This window comes from Melopsittacus undulatus, chromosome 3, assembly GCF_012275295.1.
Source record: "Melopsittacus undulatus isolate bMelUnd1 chromosome 3, bMelUnd1.mat.Z, whole genome shotgun sequence".
NCBI classification, from domain to species: domain Eukaryota; kingdom Metazoa; phylum Chordata; class Aves; order Psittaciformes; family Psittaculidae; genus Melopsittacus; species Melopsittacus undulatus.
In genome coordinates, this window is record NC_047529.1 from 110,325,007 (window position 1) to 110,344,511 (window position 19,505).

General features: G+C 38.3%; 1 protein-coding gene across 20 annotated transcripts in view; it reads right to left on the reverse strand.

The window, feature by feature from the left end:
• NRXN1 (neurexin 1) overlaps window positions 1-19,505 on the reverse strand; it is a 678,674-nt gene that overhangs the window by 382,690 nt on the left and 276,479 nt on the right. For 13 of the 20 annotated variants that reach the window (XM_034060534.1, XM_034060539.1, XM_034060537.1 and 10 more), the window contains 2 exons: window positions 18,394-18,597; window positions 15,989-16,015 (listed from right to left, as the gene is read on the reverse strand). In XM_034060534.1, coding sequence (XP_033916425.1) covers window positions 15,989-16,015; window positions 18,394-18,597 — 231 coding nt within the window. The remainder of the gene's footprint in view (window positions 1-15,988; window positions 16,016-18,393; window positions 18,598-19,505) is intronic. The other 7 variants (XM_034060547.1, XM_034060546.1, XM_034060544.1 and 4 more) reach the window with 1 other exon arrangement.

Here is a 19,505-nt window from a genome sequence, read left to right on the forward strand (position 1 = left end):
TGCTACTCTGCAAATTGCTGCCCTTCACCTAATAAATACAGAAAAGACCCAGATATGCAGCTGCTACAGGAAGCAGATACAGCATATGTCTAAAGTGTACCCCAATGGTGCTCACACCTTTATGAGTCTGAAGAGCATGTGCTACTGTTGCTTACTTCTAAGTTGCCCTCTTTCGTTACGGTTAAAACCAGCGAAGGAAAAACAGCCTAACTCACTGATTTTTGTAGAAAAAGGTGGTACTCGATCTTTTTTTTTCCTGAGAGAATTGGAATATTTGTTGTACTTTGGTTACATTGTAACTGACAACTGGAAAGAAGCAGAAACAGCTTGGATCACACATTAGCCTTTCTGCCTTTGATATTGACTGTGCCCATTTACATCAAACCATGGCTGTCAAAATGCCAAAGTATCTTTTAAAATATAAGTTAAATAAGATTCCATAATTTACCTTTTTATAAGAAACAATACCTTTACATTTAGACAAAAATAAACATAACAGAAAAAACACACTTAAATATCTCATTTGACCCTTACAACTTCCAGATTGTGCTTAAGAATAAGCAGATTGGTAACTCATTGACATAGAAAGGAAAAGAATTTGGACTGTGACTTTATTTTAAGAATAAGCTCCTCTTAATTTACAGGTGTCTTCATCCTAACATACACGTGTCATAAAATAGTAAAAACTCAAGTTTCAATCATATCCTTTCTTTTTATGACAACACTAAATTATGACATTTTGCCTAGTTAAGGGTGAAGAGAATAATGTTTCAAAGTTTGTGATTGTTGGTTATTATTTAAATTTTTTAAAATAGTGTTAAAATCATCACAGAATAAAGAGCACAATTTCTGGACACTGCTTATTCTTGAATGCTTCTATGTAGACAAGAGTCAAGCAAGGAGCACTTAAAGAGGAAACTACTAATCTGTTTGTAATTGAATACAAAGACTGACTATAAACTGCTGCTGCTAACTTGAGTGGGTGTAAGATCAGTCTCTGACTTTTCTGATTTATACATATATAGACATAAAAGGCCTATGCTTATTTTCTTGTATATTCCAAAACTATTTCACACAAAACTTTCAAAACCCACATTTTGAGCTGTATTTCTCTGTAACTATTCCATGTCATTCCAAGTTTATCCTTGTGAAGTTTCCTCACTACAGTGCAATAGTTCATGATTTCTTTTAGACCTTTTGAACTTCTGAAAAGTCATCAGTTCAGCTGTCCCAGGTTTCACAAAGAATTTAAGAGTCACCATGTTTTCAATGACATGGGCTGCAGGGCAGAGCACTTTACATAATAGCAGCAGAGTCATACAAAGTGAATACATATCTGAAGATTTCAGTGCTCTAGGTACTATTTAACAAGGGCAAACAATACACATCAACAGCTGTTTGAATCTTTCTTATTAGCAAAGTTTCTTTTAAAGGAAAAAGACCCTGATGTTTACAGACCCAAACTGTAGGCAATATTGCAAACACTCTTTAAATGCTTCTTTCACTTTTGAGTGAGGTCTGATACTCCTTTCCTGCAAGAAACCAATCTGAATAATCATTATCAGGGAATCTATAAACATTTCCCTTTAAAAATAGCCCAAATACAACTTTTAAAAATTACTACATACTTACTCCAATAAAGATTTTGTTGGGAACAGAAGTACTCAGCTCTCTTAGATACACTTATGCTTGTGATGGTTTGCATGAATTTAATATGGCATTTGATTAAAGATAAATTTTCAGCAACTCTTCCATCTTCTTTAAGTTACTTCTTACCCAAAAGACCTATGTGTGTTTCTTACTTGCCAACAACGCTTCTTTTCTGCATTCTGCATCAAGCTTTTCATGTTACATTTCATCTGCTTCTGAGCCTATTCCTCTCCTAGACATACATTTATGGTGGCTACATAAAACTGAAGTTAACTCTGATATCTGCAATAGTTTTAGTTTTATGTTCATTGTTCCCTTGCAACTTTGAGAATTTCATTTTGCAATTACAGCTGCTCCAGTATTTGTATGTAACAGTACGTACAGTCAATCGATACATACTTTTGCCATCTTGTAATTTCCAGGCTGTTGCCTCTTTCATACCTGTATAAAACTAAAGCAGCATGACTTTCAAAACTGAGTAGATGGAATTGATCTTCAACATTAGAGAATCCCCCAAATGCTCTGTTGCCATTTGTTTTCTTAAGGATTGTACTCAGTGTCAGCGAATGACAATTTTGTTACTGAAAAAAACAAGCTTCTTGAAAGAATTTCCTACTTGCACTTTTCTCTGTATCTTGGTTTATGCAACTCTAGGAAATCAAGAATCCACACTGTGGTCTAGTCTAGCTAGTGCTCTTATTCAGAGCTGATTAGCTTGTCAACTGACTTCCTAAGTGCATTCTGTCACCTCTTACATGTTAGCTGGAGAGGCAAGAATACTTCTTTCCCTGAAAGCCCCTCATGTATGGTGTTCCCTCCTAGGAGACAGCACACTTGCTTTCAAGCAGTAACCACAACAGAAATTCAACAGGTACTTGTCACCCATCCTCAACTATAGTGCTTACATTTTGGTAAAACTAGAATTCCTTAAATGGTAGTGAGAACAGTATGTGGGCTTGTTTTTCTTCATTTCTGATCCAATATCCACCAGTCACAAGTAAACAGTTCCTGGCATGTGAGTGAAAGATGGAATTGTTCACTTACCTATTTGGTCTTTCTTTTCCAGACAGATTTTATTAATAGTAAGAAAAGACTTAACATGCAGAGACAGAGAGGAAATTTTAACTAGGAAATGTTACTTCTACATACATGCACTTCACTCCTTGAAGGAAAATCTCACAGAACAGAAAATGAATGAGAAAATACCAAAGTAGTATAAGCTACATTAATCATAGATCCCTTTTTAATTTAATAGCTTTTTCTCATCCCATGTGTTGGTCTTCATCTTGTGTCTTGTTGCTTCAAGACTGCCTAGACAAGTAACTGCTGAAGAATTCTTTGCACAGTTCCCAAAGGGGGCTGCATCTCAGAAAACCAATTTTATCTTCTTGTCCCAACTCAACAGAGTAATATCTCCTTTGAAGTAACTTGTCTGGTGGATTGAGGCCTAGAAATCAGCTGCAAGGGAGCATAAGTTAACCTCTTGACATGTCATCCAAAAAGAAATGTGCTTGGATGGGAATTTTAACTACCAGAATGTAATTCACTGAAGTCATTGTCAAGAAGAGATAATAAGGAAGCAGTTACGCATTTCCAATATTAAGTTACTGAGTGCTTAAAAGGTTATGATAGATGTTTCACACACTTTAACAGACATGAATGCAAAATGTGCTAGATACAGTGTAAGCGTTTCAATACAAGAAACTGCTCATCAGTGACATGAACTGGGGAAAAGTTTTTAACACTACTAGCCCTTCAAAATAAGCACACTGAAAAATGAATTACTGTTCTTATAACATTAATGAAGAACAGTATTTCAGCTAAGTGCTTGCTAGACTTCATCAAGATTGTACTGCTGAAATAATGGCTTGCTGCAGAGAAGTGAAACAACGATAAAATAGCCTGTATTTTCAAACAGTCATACAGCTAAAACTAATACATACTTACACGGTATTTCCTGCAGGTGTAATAAATGAGGAGCCATCAAAATGCCCCAGGAACCAGATTCTGTGAACTTGTACTGATGCAAATATGCAGAAAACTCTACTTCCACATTAGAAGGCTACATATAGAAAAGGCTTTATGCCCATGTACTGTTCACTGCTGTCTATAATCAGATCCCACTGATCTTAATGCTTAAGGAGTAAGATAACTGCTTCCCAGGAATTTATTCCAGAATTCCAGTACAAAAGTATAAATGTATTAAAATCATTTTAATTTAAGAAAAATTTTAATTTGCCTTTTTTCTCCTTTTTTTGTTTCTTTCTTTCCTTGATTAAGGAAAAGATAGTGAAGCTTGGTTCTCCTAATCAAATCACACTGAGAAACAGAATCCACTCTGACTCTCACTGCAATTGGTCACACTTCTTTTATAATGCAGAAGTGGTCTAATCATAGTATCTATTAATAAGAAAAGGACAGAAAGAAACCTGGCAATTCAGCTCAACAGATGTTAGACCTACTGAAGTGCTCAGGGGCTGCGTTACTGAGAACCAGACATCTCATTCAAATTTCTTTCCCTCATTCTGTATTCTCCCCTCTCCCTTCTCTCTTACCTGCGTATGTCCATTTTATTGAGAAAACAACCCTAACCACTCATTATATGACTTCTTCACAGGCATATATGAGGACAGAATGATGGTACTGATCAAAAAAGCAACACCTATCTGCAGAGAGGTGGCATTTTGTTGGCTTTTCCTCGAAAAGTTCTGGAGATGAGCACAGCAGCATTGAGTCAGTAAGGCAGCTTATCCAGAAAAAGTCCCACGCATATTCTTAATATACTCCAATGCCTTCTCAACTGAACTATTCATGACTTTAGTACTTTTTTAGATAGATATATTTGGAGTAAAGGAAAAAAAAAAAAAAACCCTAAGTTTCTATCAACTAAAAAAAAACTCTTCAAACTGTAACCCTAATAGAAAACCTGCAGTATTTCTCATAGAAACTTCACTTACAAGCACTTTTCCACGAAAACGTTAACACATAAGCATCACAACAGTGTTATTTCATAGAAACAGTCTTAAGAAACAAATAAGGAATAATGCAAACAGCAAATAAAGGTATTTATATGATGCCTGATAGTATTTCCAACCTGATCATAAACTCAGAAAGACCCTCAACTAAGCAGTGCTGAGTTACTGTTATTTTTCTTATAAGCGAATGCCAGCAATTATTTTCTTTTTAGAGCCACAGACAAAATTACTTGACAGAAAACTTTTAGTACTAAATAAAACAAATCTTATTTGCTATGATTAGTATATACAAAATAGCCAAATTACTTAACAGCTTATCCTATTTTGACTGGGTTTGTCAGTTAACTAAGAATTTATTTTCTGAGAATTGACTGATATATTGGCTTGTGTCATCTGCTGCCATCTGTGTGGTAATCCTCTAATTTTCATGGAATCTAATTGCAAAATTAAGAATGACTGTATACCACCCAGCTGATGATAGATTTAGATATTTAGAAGTTACCCTAGCAATTTCCTGTTTGCTCTAAATACAGGGTATAAACTAGTGATAAAATGATTGCTAAGGAAAGCTGCAAAATAAGAGGGGAAATGGTGCACACCACAGAAGTGCTTTACTGACTGTCACACTGGAGTTGTGCATTGTCTTGCATTCTGCTGTTGACAGTGACCAGCAATGGATGCTTAGAGAGAAAAGGAACAGTAGTAACGGACTCTAACCTATTTGCTATGGGCTTCTAGGAGCTAGTAGTTACAGACTTCTGAGTAAGGCTGCATCTATATCATCAGTCTTAGTGACAATGACAAACTTCTGTTCCATTAAAAAATACCTATTTAGGAACACAAGGGTGACCTTGCCAGGTGAGACCAACAGCCCAGCTAGCCCAGCCTGTGCCTTCAACAGCAGCTAAAGCAGGCCTACTGCACAGTAATTACTATTCTAACAGTCACAACTTCCAGTGGCCAACATATTAGGTACTACTGGAGCTACAGAAACTGCCTTACCACAAGACATCCTGAAGCATTTTAGTTTCATATTCCTTATTACCTTCATGATGCTTCTTATAGCTGCATAATCATAACTTTCTAAAAATATATTCTCTCAGGTCTGGTGATTTTTTTGCTAGTTTCTTAGAATCTTATCTTAGAATCATAGAACAGTTAGGGTTGGAAAGGAACTTAAGATAATCCAGTTCCAACCCCCCTGCCATGGGCAGGGACACCTCACACTAAACCATGTCAACCCAAGGCTCGATCCAACCTGGCCCTGAACACCACCAGGGATGGAGCATTCAGAACTTCTCTGGGCAACCCATTCCAGTGCCTCACCACCCTTACAGTAAAGAACTTCCTTATATTCAATGTAAACTTCCCCTGTTTAAGTTTGAACCCGTTACCCCTTGTCCTATCACTACAGTCCCTAATGAAGAGCCCCTCTCCAGCATCCCTAAAGCCCTCCTTCAGATACTGGAAGGCTGCTATGAGGTCTCCATACAGCCTTCTTTTCTCCAGGCTGAACAGCCCCAACTTTCTCAGCCTATCTTCATATGGGAGGTGCTCCATCCCTTGATCATCCTCATGGCCTCCTCTGGACTTGTTCCAACAGTTCCATGTCCTTTTTAGGTTGAGGACACCAGAACTGCACACAATGCTCCAAGTGAGGTCTCACGAGAGCAGAGTAGAGGAGCAGGATCACCTCCTTCGACCTGCTGGTCACCCTCCTTTTGACATAGGCCAGGATACAGTTGGCTATCTGGGCTGTGAGTGCACACTGAAACCGGCTCATGTTCAGTTTCTCATTGACCAAAACCCCCAAGTCCTTTTCCACAGGGCTTTCAAATATGATGGCCAGTGGCTTTGCAACTTCATTTGCCAGCTCCTTCAGGACCCACGGATGGATTTTGTCAGGTCCATTTTTGACTTGTGCACATTCAGGTTCTTAAGGTGGTCTCAGACCAGATCCTCTTCTACAGTGGGCCTAAGATCTTCATTCTCACAGTGCCTGCGTCTGCCTTCCAAGACTTGGGTGGTGTGGTCAGAGCCTTTGCCAGTGAAGACCAAGAAAAGGAGTCATTCAGAACCTCAGCCTTCTCCAAATCCAGGGTAGCCAGCTCTCCTGATAGTTTCCAGAGAGGACCCACGTTGTCCCTAGTCTGTCTTTTATTTGCAATGTACCTATGTTATCTTTCACATCCCTAGCCAAGTTTAATTCTAACTGGGCCTTAGCTTTCCTAACCTGGTCCCTAGCATCCCAGGCAACATCCTTGTATTCTTTCCAGGTCGCCTGTCCTTGCTTCCACCTTTTATAAGCCTCTTTTTTCCCCTGACATTTCCTCAGCAGCTCTTTATTCATCCAAGGAGGTCTCCTGGCCCTCCTGCTGCACTTCCTTTGAGTTGGGACGCAACACTCCTGACCTTGCAGTAGATGATCCTTGAATATCAACCAACAGTCTTGGGCCCCCCTGCCCTCTAGGGCTATATCCCATGGAAGCAGGTTCCTGAAGAGGCCAAAGTCTGATCTCTCTTGTATCTTCTATAATGGTTAGAGTTTGAAGGGATCTTCAAGCTCATGCAGTTCCAACACCCTGCCACAGGTAGGGACACCTTCCACTAGACCAGGTTGCTCCAAGCCCTGTCTAACCTAGCCTTGAACACTGCCAGGGATGGAGCTGCCACAACTTCCCCAAGCAACCTATCCCAGTGCCTCACCACCCTTACTGAGAAAAGCCAATCCATACTTCCCCCACACACACTGTTTTTTAATTCAAGGTTTTCTACACTGCCACCCTGACAGCTTCATAGGCAAGCTCAGGAAGTGTGGGCTGGATTAGTAGACAATGATCTGGATTGAGAACTGGGTGAATGGCAGGTCTCAGAGGGTTGTCACCAGCAGCACAGTTTAGCTAAAGACCCCCAAGGGTCAATACTGGTATTTATTCACCAATGTCTTGGATGAAGGGATAGAGTGCCTCCACAGCAAGTTTGCTGATGACACAAAACTGATGAGAGGAAGTTCCACCTGAACATGAGGAAGAACTTCTTGACTGTGAAGGTGACCGAGCATTGTAATAGGTTGCCCAGAGAGGTTGTGGAGTCTCTTTCCCTGAAGATATTCAAGGGCTTTCTGGACACAATCCTGAGTAATATGCTCTGGGTGATCCTGCCTGAGGGGGGAGGTTGGACTACATGACCTCCAATGGTCCCTTCCAGCATCAGCCATTCTCTGATTTCATTTGGTATTCCTAAATCATGTTTTTGCATCTGCAAATGCTGTCATCTCAGTGTTCCTCCTCTTCTCTCAATCATCTATGAACACGTCAGTAGAGATTCCTGTGGAACCAGCTGGTAGCAGAGCTTTTCTCTGAAACTGACTGCCACTGCAACCCAGTTCACTAACATGAATGATGATACATTAGCTTTTATAGTTTTTTCTCCAGAAGAAAATGGTATTCAATTGCTTTGCTACTACTGATTAGAACAGCACTCCTCAATATCCCCACAGGACTGGACTATAACATCCACTTTCAGTCATAAAGACAATGGTGTAGATAATTTAAATCCCCAGTCCTGAAATGTGATTAAGTCATCTTGCTTCTCACAAGCTAAATAAGAAAAGCACAGAAGTAAAATAAGAGAAATTTAGGACTTGCTATGCTTTCTACTGCTTCTTCCCATTTAAATAGTAGAAAGGTCTAATTTACTCCTTCTGAAAAGTCCTTTTAAGAAAGATTTGACAGAAGCAGTATGAACAAGATACAACTTCCTTGCATATAAATCAGGATTTATCAAATCAAGACAGTATTAATTCCAGACAACCTGTTCTTATAGATCTAGCACATCTTTCAAATTCACTTCAATAATTAGATGGTTAGGCTTTTAATGTTGCTTTATTTACAGTGTTTGGATGTTGCAGAGCCCACCACTGTGCCTTAAGAAAACCACAGACTGAGACCCTCATTCAAACAGTTGTATCTTTAAAGTACCATACATAGAATGTGTGACTTAAAAAGATAAAAATAAGATGGATGAAAAGAGTGAAGAGAAAGGAAAGAGGCATACAGAGAAACAAGGAAAACATCTATTTTCTAGTAAAGGAACTTGAGATGATGTTTTATTGACAGTCTGCCAGAAGACTAATGGCAATTCTCCCTTCTGTTAGCTAAGAAAAAGGAAACACAGATGAGGTTTTGTAAGCAACAAGTACAATCCAGGCATGGAAAGAAAATTTATTGCTATCCCTAATGTAGGCTAGAAGCAATGATAGAGCAAAACCTCCAATCCCAAGCAGCCAACCTTGAAAGCTTTGTCAGTAGGGAGAAAGTAAATATGACAGACCATTAAACGGTCAGCCAGCAAATCTAAAACACTCATTTTCATTTTAATGAAGGTTAAAGCTTTTGTTTGCTATGTTAACATGATAATTCTCTCCCATTCCCCAGCTAAGCAGGTTTAGGCCTGAGCTAGAGAGGAACTTAAGTGGCCTCACCACTGGCACTGATAAATTATACCTGTGTAAGACACTTAGCAAGATGTTTTTATAATTACATATTTGGAAGTAGTTCTTCCCTGTGAGGGTGCTGAGGCCCTGGCACAGGTTTTACCCAGAGAAGCTGTGGCTGCCCCATCCCTGGCAGTGTTCAAGACCAGGTTGGAGGCTTGGAGCAATTTATCTGGTGGAAGGTGTCTCTGCCCATGGCAGGTTGTAGGAACTGGGTGAGCTTTAAGGTCTCTTCCAACCCAAACCACTCTATGATGATTCTATGATAATTAACTAGTTGATTCAAACTTTCCTATGTCCTTTCTTAATTCAAGAATCTATTTTTTTTTTCTCTTAACATCTATAACTGGATATGGAAGGGATAAAAATGGCTGTCTTTTAGATAACTGAGTATTTCCCTGCAAGATCTGCATTTACCAAAGCATACATTTTACCTGAGAAATCAGTGTATCACAAGACTGATTGGTTGATTTTAATCGCCCACTAAGGGAGAAAGCTCACACTCTTCACTGTTACCTGCTCAGAATCTTCTGTCAAGCCAAACTACAACATCGGAAGTATCACAAAAAGCCACAACACATCACAAACAGCAAACCTTTTATCTTATGCAGATGGTTAAGAAGCACAGTAACCCATGCAGATGGTTAAGAAGCACAGTAACTCCTCGGGAAGCATCCCCTAATTTGTATCCTCTTCCTCATACTCAATGGCTTTTCCGCAAGCTCAAAACTCTTTAAAACTGAGCCTCAAGTATTTCCTAGGTTCAACTTACAGCTTGTTTTACAAGCCAAATTCAGGAAGAAGGAAAAATAGTTTGGTTGTATATAACTGAAGATGCAGACATCTACCTATAAACCCTTCCAACATTTCCCTTCAGTTGTCTAAAATCTCGCTTCCTTAACTGATACAGATTTAAGCATTCCATGTCTCAAGAAGTGATGTTTCTGCCTTTCTGTAAATAACATCTATTTTTGCAGGATGTTCTTGCTTAGATGCAAGATGTTCTTGCCATATGAATTCACTCTGGGACACCAGAACTCTACATTGCTGAAGTAAGTAATCTACTCTGTCTACCACAGGTTATTTTCCTACTGTCTCCACACCATCCCTGCAAATTAATACAATAACCTTACATAACGTAACCTGTGCAGCATCATTTCTCACCTTACATTTAACAGAGTTTGAAGAAGGATCTCTCCTAACTGGCTTCTGTGGCTGTACAGAATAAATTAAGGGTTCTCTCTTTACTACTTTAATCCTTTTGATTATGCTTACACAGGCTATTTTGCTTTCAAACCTGAACTCTTCTCCCCAGCCTTGCTGTTTTCAACCTTGCTTCACAACAGAGTGCCTGAAACAAGATATAGGATGGTATTAGTTCAGCTTCAGGACTAAGTACTAAGGACTCCAGTGAGGGACTCTGAATAGGGAAGCAGCTTTCCTTTTTTTATATGTCTTTCTATTGCATCTGCCTATGATTAGATTCAAATCATGGTTTCTATTAACTAGTAGACTGTAAACAGAACTTGATTAAAAAGGGCCATATAAGTTTTGAGTTCTGGTGCACAACAGCAGACCCTGTTTTTCAGGAAATCATGGGAGAAAGGGTCTTTAAGTACTATTGTTGAACAAGAAGGAATCCTATCAGCCCATGTTCTAAATCTGCAAAGTACAGCCAAAGTTTTAAAATAATTAGTTATAGTTATTTCAAACTTCACTCCCCAGAGAGTTCTTGACTGAGCTTGCAGCGCAAGCACCCTGCTCATTTGCTGTGTATCCTCTACAGTAAAGCTCTCTGACACAGTTTTAGAAGGCCAAAAGCCACTCTGAATGAGAACAAGATCAAAACACCTCACAGTTCATAAGGATTTTATGTAAGAAAACAGGCCAAATACAAAATCTTACATTGGATGGCAGCTACAATATTGTATCATTTTAACAATTTTCTTCTGCTAACAACAAAACAGGACAAAGAATATATTCTAAGAATTCTTTTCACTAAAGAGCTAGAAGATAATACTTCAAAATGGATTAGTGATTTGCTCATCACCCTGAAGTTCACAACCTCCATCAGATCCCAGCTGAAGACTGTAGACTTTCAACAAACTGCACTTCTTCAAGCAGTAGTTTTCAAAAGGACACACAGTCTTCATTTCAGCTTTTCTGCACTTAAAATCTATGTGCAAAGTCAAAATACATTGTAATCAAACACTACTTGATTCTTCAACACATACAATTCCCCTGTTATTTACCAATAATCTGACATATTTCCTTATCATGCTCTTGATTTGTAGGATACATTGACAAGGAAAAAAACACTTCACTAAGAGGTGTTACAGATTCCAAACAGAGTAAGTTAATTTAATCATCTTTAATGTGCACATCTGCAGAATAGTAATGTTTTTAAAGTAACAATACAGAAAACAAGGAAAACAGATTGGGGATTAGAGGAAACAACAGAGAAATGAAACTGAGTGAGAAAATAAAATAGGGGGGGAAAGGGGGGGAGGGGGGAAATAGGGGATCTAGAGAATGGATGAAAACCTAAGCAGAAAGGGTACTTCACTGGAAGGAAAAGCCTCAGAGTCCAGGAAATCATTACTAATTTGGAAAGGTGGCAACCCAGCCAGCAAAGCTGGTCAATGCATTCCCTGAGGAACAGCATACACATACACTGCCCCAGTAGTCTCTGCTCCCTGCTTCATCACATTCTGCAATTCTTACTCATTTATTCTGACAGTCCTATATTTGAGTATAACTGAATTCTGTGGGATTACTCTAGGAATTATTGCCTATGGAAACTAAACTGTGTACCAGAGAACTGACCTAAATCGATCCTGTGCTACTAGTTGACCCATCTTTCACAGCAGCATTTGAAAAAAGCTATTAGCCCCCATCTTACTATATGGAACAAAAGTACCCCATTCAGAAATGAAAGACAGCTATTTACCAGTTAGCAGTTAACCTTATTATTTGCATAATGTATCAATTGATAAAAATCCTACGAGCCTACTCTGCTGACTCATATGAAAACATGGACAATTTATTTTCAGAAACTATACCAATGCAAAAAACCCCACAAAAGATGAAAACCCAGGTAAGACTGCACATGCCTGTGAAAAAAGTATATTGCACATAAAGCCCAGCAGTCTCTGCGTTACAGGTATCTGGAATTTTTCAGACATTAGTGTTTTGGGAACATTAAAACTGGGCAAAAAGATAATTTAAGTCAAGATAGGGCCCTTAACGTTGCAGCAGTGAGAAATATGGAAATAGAGCACACCTGTATTTGTTCATAACTCATTCACAAGCTGTTACCGATCTGCCATGCAAATTTTATGGGATGAAGTTACATCGCAAAGAAGTCCGAGTGAAAAATTACATTCAGTTCAAGAGGATTCACTGGTATTTATGCCTACGGCAGGCAGTTGGAATTAGATGTCCCTTCCAACCCAAACCATTGCAGGATGTTTACAATTTATGCTTTACAATCTACAGTTAACTTTTACTGTAACAATTATTTTCCTCTCTGAAGGGGGGAAATGTATTTATTTTTTATTTTCAGCATTTCTCCTTAGGCAATTTTTCAGGATTAGCTTATCCGTTTTGTATGTAACATCTAAGGCCTGTATAGCAACTAACATACAGTTCTTTTTACAGGAATAGTGCCAAGAAATGCTGCATATTCACATTATTTGAATCAACATCCTTCATTTCAGTCTTATTTTTAAATTAATTCCTTAGTCTATTAAAACTAATATGGAAACCACAGTAGCTGTTTCTGTTCATAACATCAGATTTCCCCTTTCTCCTGATGTCAGCCTCAATGTATCTGCAGTTTAGAAGAACCATTTATTTCACTGCCTGACAGACAATTTTGTTTTGTAAACGTGCACATCTGAAGGACACAATGAAGTGATTTAAGGATGTACAAAAGCAACATTTAAGCAATGATATTTTCCAACTGACATCAGACAGAGTTTCTAGTGGTATAACATTTTATAAAGATAAAAATCTAACCTAGCACTAAATAGTTTGACTTGGTTCCATAAAAATGGCATGAAGTGAGCAGTCTCCGTCACAGCATTAATAAGAGAAGCTCAGTAGCCACCTGACATCAGATTGACATCCTGAAACCTTGAAAGTGTCTGCATTTCAAACACAGAAAAACACAAAATGCCACCTCTTCTGCAACACAGGACACTGTTATGGCTTCACCTTTAGCTGAAGTGTCATTTGCTACAAGATCGCAGCTCTGACCAGCCAACAGTTGGTCAGTAAACCTGCAGTGAGCACAAGATAGGTTTCAGGCTGCACTCAAGGAAAAACAGGAGTAAGAGGTACAGCATTATATTCACTAGGTTTGTAATTCAATGCAGGCACTGAGGTGTTTAGATTCATAGTTACCTTTTCTTCTCTCAAGCCAAGCATCACATTTGGTTTTACAGTTTTCTTAAAGCTGTCTCTCCAAATCCAAACCAGATCACAGCCTCATCCTGACTCTAACTCTGCTATCAGTCTAGCTATAATACATGTATTATTTCAGTCCCAACAGTTGAAATTATATTAAGATGAGTAAATTCTAAGCAACAGAAACAGGAAAATCTGAAGAAAGTTTCTCAAACATGAAACCCAGATTTACTCCTATCAACATAAACCAAGGACTGATGTACATCCAGCTCTCAGTACACCCCATAAGACAGGCACTAAACTGTTTTAGTGTTTAGCAAATTAAGACTCAAGTCTTGGATGCTGTTGCTTTCAAATGAATTGTCTCCCATCCACTAAAATCCATTATGCTGTCTAATAAGCAAGAAATTTCTAAGACTGTTTAGAGCAGTAATTTCTTCATGATCTAAAAACTAACACACAGAAATTACTCATGAGATGTCATCTGGTTGTAGAAAAACTACAGTGAGTACTGATAAGAAAGCATTGAAGTACTTACCACACCGAAAGCTGAAACCCCTGTTCAGTACACAAGCACCAAAGGGAGACGGAACTAATCATGAAAGCTCATTTCTAATAACAAAAAGGCTATATAACTGTAAAGAAAAATAACCCATGAGTATTTCATACCAAGGATATGTTGTACAGAGGTTATGCTGCTTCAGTATGAGACCAGGAAGAACTAGTAACCACTAATTCAAGTCAGCCCATGTATTTCTCCTGTTTACAATCCTCAAATTGGAGGCTTATTACTTACTCTGTAGTTGCAGGTTTTCTTTCGATCCAAAACTTGCTTAAAGATAGAATCTACAAATCATTTTAATTTAGTTTTATGACACCTCATTTGGTCCAAAAGGATTAAAAAAAAGACCTATTGTGCTGTACAACCATTTTTTCCCCCTATGTTAGCAATTTCCTTTTCAGTGTGATTTTCTAATTTTATTCAGGAAGTGAAGATAAAAGCAATACTTCTTTTCCTAGGGAAAAAGGAATTTACCAGCTGCAGGCAAACCCATTACACTTCTGTTCAAAAAGCTTCTTGTCTTATACTTCGAAATCTTCTAACTGGGATATCATCAGGAGAAAAAAAAAACAGTGGCCTGTGACAGCCCCAAAAAACGTTGCTGAGATCTTTCATGTTCTTGTACATTTTGGCAATATCTTTGGCAAATGGAATACTTAAGTTTTATAACTGAACAATTTTATTTCTTTTTTTTTTTTAATATAAAGAAGCTATGTTTACGCCTTGGTACCTACAAGCATTTCCTTTACTGTACTGAACAGTATCTGGACTTAAGTTTGGTTTAGATCAAAAACCTGACCCAAGAAAACTCTGCATTTTAATACAAATACTGTATTTTTTGTATACTTTGTCTTGTCAAAGTTATTACTTGAAAAATCTATTAGCAGATGACACATTATGAATAACTGCAGCTCTCTCTTTGTGGACTATAAAACTATTATGGGATGTTATGTTAATAATGTCTTTTAGGAAAACAGCCTGTGCAGTTTGCTGTTTAACTTTGTCTCTATTTGCATCAAGTCAGTTCTCTGGCCTGCAAAACCTGTTAGGAAAAGAAAGAAAAACCAACCCAAAACTCAAATCTACCATACTTACTATCAATAACTTTGTTGACACCATTCAGGAATTCCATAGACTCAAAATAAAATCACAGTCCTTTTTCTCCTTTCAGAATATAGCCTCTTAATCCAAATAATATCAGAGAAGTTAAAATTTAGTCCATTCATCTGGCAAATGTTTCCCTCTGTTTCATAAACATGCATATCACAGAGAAAAAATGTTCAATATAAGGTTTCTTACATAATCAAAGTGTAAAAAATCATCATAGAAATATGGTTATTCATAATAACATCCTTTTTGTCATGTAGTATATTTCCATAAAACAAGATTTAGCAAAATCAACTGTGTTATAAGCAACCAGTAAGCACAGTTAATTGTCTAGAAAGATTACAAAACAGAAACTCTTGTAATATGGACAATCATGTTCCAACAGTCTCACCACAAGTTGGAGGTAAAAAGTCAAGAAAACTTGAACAAGGATGCAGGGGAAAATAGGTGACAGCTTCTCAGAAACACTGGGTCAAAAATTCCATGGCTACTATAAATAAAATAGCCTGTCCAGAATAATGCAGTACTACAGGTACCGTTTCCTCTGTGTACATTTACAACCTGTAGAATGCTTTCTTTTTTAATGTTCTAGTTAAAAATTATGTCCTATAGGAAGGACAAAAAAATACCCACTAGAGTATATGATGACTTTTTACACAAGGATAATTAATCATCACATTTCATTAACAAATGATCAAGTGCTTGCAAGCTGCCCACATTCTTTTTCAGCTAGTTTGCATATTTCATAATGGTGGAATAACATTTTAAAAAGTTTGAATAGGCACTTACTGGAATTACAGTTAATCCTGATACAGTCTAGATGGGGAAGAATAGATGAAAAATGAAAATTTATCCTTCAAGGTAATAGCTGCAGACATCCAATAAAATCACAGTCCACCCTTCCGGGGACAGACACATGCAAATATGGCCACTCCATATCATCAGTCTTTACATACTGTTAGAACCCAGATATACTGCGATAAATCTTGATAAATATAAAACGACAAATAGGGTAAAAATGGCCAATTTCAAACAAAGCTACATGGTGACAAATCTAAGTGCAAAAATCAGGATGAAATGTCAAAGATGCTTAACTGAGGCAGGCTGCAGCTTTCTCCCCATCTGTGAAAGAACAGGTAATTTCTCTCAGTGTAATTAGAAAGTGCTCCGTCACAATGGGTCCTAGAGCAAGCCAGGCCACAGCCAGACATCTTGGACAACTTGTGTATAGTATACCTCAAAGGCTGATCATCCAAACCTACATAGTAAAATACAAAGCTCATCACCCAGGCCTATAAGTTAGGTTTTGAGCAGATATATTTTCTTATTGTATAGACGTAAGGAATGAACAGTGACTACATTTAAAACTAAATTAATATACAGGAAATGATGACTAGACACTGCTTAACTAGAGGATCCTGACTACTTTCAGGTTATTCCTCTGCCTGGAAAAAAAAAGAAAGGAAAGGAAAGAAAAAGAAAAAAACAAAAGGAAGTACTGGAGGAGGAATCAATATTGTTTGGCCACAGATTTAGTCACTTCTTTGAACTACAGAAGGAGGCAAAAGCTGACAGAGGGTGGAGGTTACTTTATAAAGAGAATGACCTGATCTATAGCAGCATCCTCTACTGGGCTACCTGCACTTATTACACTAAAAAAAATACTCTATGCCATGCTGCTTGGTTTGTAGAGCTACTCCTAGCTTACACCTTTGAGGAACATATATACCATCAAACCTAGATTTTGTTTCCATATAGCTGAGTTTGTCATGTGTCGTCAACCGCATCAGAAAAGTGGTGGCAAACAGCCAGGGACCAGGACCTGCACATCCCCTTTTACAGAAAGTGCTCCTGTGGGACAGGGATTCAGAGCCATCACCCGTGGGAGCCTGGCTCGGGCTCAGCACTCTGGGGTCTGGAAGAGAGGAGTCAACATGGACACCCTGCACTGCTTCTCCCTTCCCAGATCTAAACACCAGGACAGTAGTTCAGTAAGAAACCCTTTTAAGGAATGAAGAATAAGGTGATTATTTCCTCACCTTCCTTTCTGGAAATCACTTTATCTGCAATTAAGACAAAATACCTAATTCCCTTTAAAACCAGAATTCCATGTTGGGAATGACTGCATATAATATGCATTTTCCTGAATGTATTTCTGTTCTCTTTTAGGTCCTGACTGGGACTTTAAGCACAGAAGAAGTGCTTTTATTTACTTATAATTTTCTTTTTTAACTAAAGAAAACCCACACTCTACCATTTCAACCATCATATTTCAGACTACGAAATCAATTTTTGGTTTGGTGTTTGTTTTTTTTGGGGGGTGGATGTTTCTGTAAAAGGGCTTGTGCCTCCTGTGTTCACACGGCTGTTTGCTGAGGGCCGCAGTCTTTGGGCATTGAAGGGTTGTGTTATCGTTCGATACTACAGAAACACCACTACAGAATTGTTTAAGAAAGAGGAGATGGACTTACTGTAGATTTGACACCTAAAAAGAGGAGACCAAGAAATCCATCAGTGGGAATATCTAACGACAACATTTTCAGTTTTTAAACTAAAAACTATTCCATGTGAGGGTGCTGAGGCGCTGACACAGGGTGCCCAAAGAAGCTGTGGCTGCCCCATCCCTGGCAGTGTTCAAGGCCAGGCTGGAGGGGTCTAGTGAAAGGTGTTCCTGCTCATGGCAGGGATTTGGAACTAGATGAGCTTTAAGATCCCTTCCAACCCAAATCACTCCATTATTCTTTGATACATTTGCATGTTGTACATTAACTGGTGGAAGTTAAACTGACCTGACCTACGCATGTTGCTCCTACTTGCACATTTAAAAAGTAGAAGTGCTCCTGTGAAGAAGTTGTAGAGGGAGACCAACCTTCCACAATAAAGTATAATGATTTAGCTCCAATATACCACTGATGAACCAATCTCCTCTTTTTAGGATACACAATAGTACAAAAATATTGTGATGATTATGTTAAACTATATAAAGAACACAAAAATGCAAAAGAAAACAAATGAAAGTATAATAATGGACATGTATTTGTGTGTGTATGTACATACACAAATGTTGCATTGACATGTGCTTATATATCATTTCAGTTTACTTTGAATGTTAAAACAGGCTGTTTCAGAAATGTTTGCAAGCAAAAAGAAAAATGTAAAGAAAATGTTAATTTCTTGGAGCAAGAATTTGTTACCTAGGTTGACCGTTAGCTTAACTCGTCCTGCATCCAACTCTAAGCGAAGGGTATCAGCAGATTCCCTAGATGTGGTTGCCATTAAAATGCCATAAGCTCGCTGAGACCTGAACCGTAAAGAAACATCTTCGGCCTCTGTATGCATCACAACAGGGAGCTGTATTTTCATAAACATACTTCCATCGTAGCTCAAAATTGTTGCCTCTGCAAACATAAAGGAGAAAACCATTTATTAAAGAATTATATTTTCAGAAACCGCTCAAAGAGAACACAATAAATATATCTTCACTTGGTATGACACAGAAAAATTACGTGTTACGTATCACTGTTACTGGGAAACATAAGCAAAGTTGTTTGGGGTTTGTTAGGTTCTGGTTTGGGTTTTATTTCATGGGGTTTGGGGTTTGGTTTCGGTTTTCAGGGTGTTGGTTTTATTTGTTTTTTGTGTTTAAGTGCATTATTCTGGTGCTTTTCAAAGAATCTAAATTGCTCTTTAATGCATGAGCCAGTCATGTAGGCATCTTCAAGCAGATGGGTAAAAACACACATGAAAAAAGTGCTTGCAAGGCTAGGCCTACACTACTCAAAATAGGTCAAATTCAGTAAAAAATAGTCAGACAAAATTTATAGCCTATTAAAAGGTCCTATCATGACCATCATCCACCAAGATAATTACCTTAGGGTACTTTGGGTGGTTGGAACTAGATGATCTTCAAGGTCCCTTCCAATCCAAATCATTCTGTAACTCTATGATTCTATCAGCATTGCTACTACTAGTTACACTGACCATCCAGTTAGCAAAAAGCCACATGAAATGGGTAACTACCCCCAGCATGGTGTAGATGGAGCACAGATTGCTTCATGACCACCATGACTGCAACACAGTAGAAACAAAAACACCTGCACAAACATGACAGCTTCAACATTAGGATCAAGCCTGGACTTGGCACACTGAGGGCAAGATCTTCAAACTCCTGAGTTAAGCAAATAACTGTCAGTCTTAGACATCACAGGAAACCCCCACAGCGAGCAGTTCTGGCATTTGGCACAGAGTGGTCACAGCCTGTTAGATCCCAGAGCAACCAGCCACAAGCCTCCAGGCTGGTAACGAG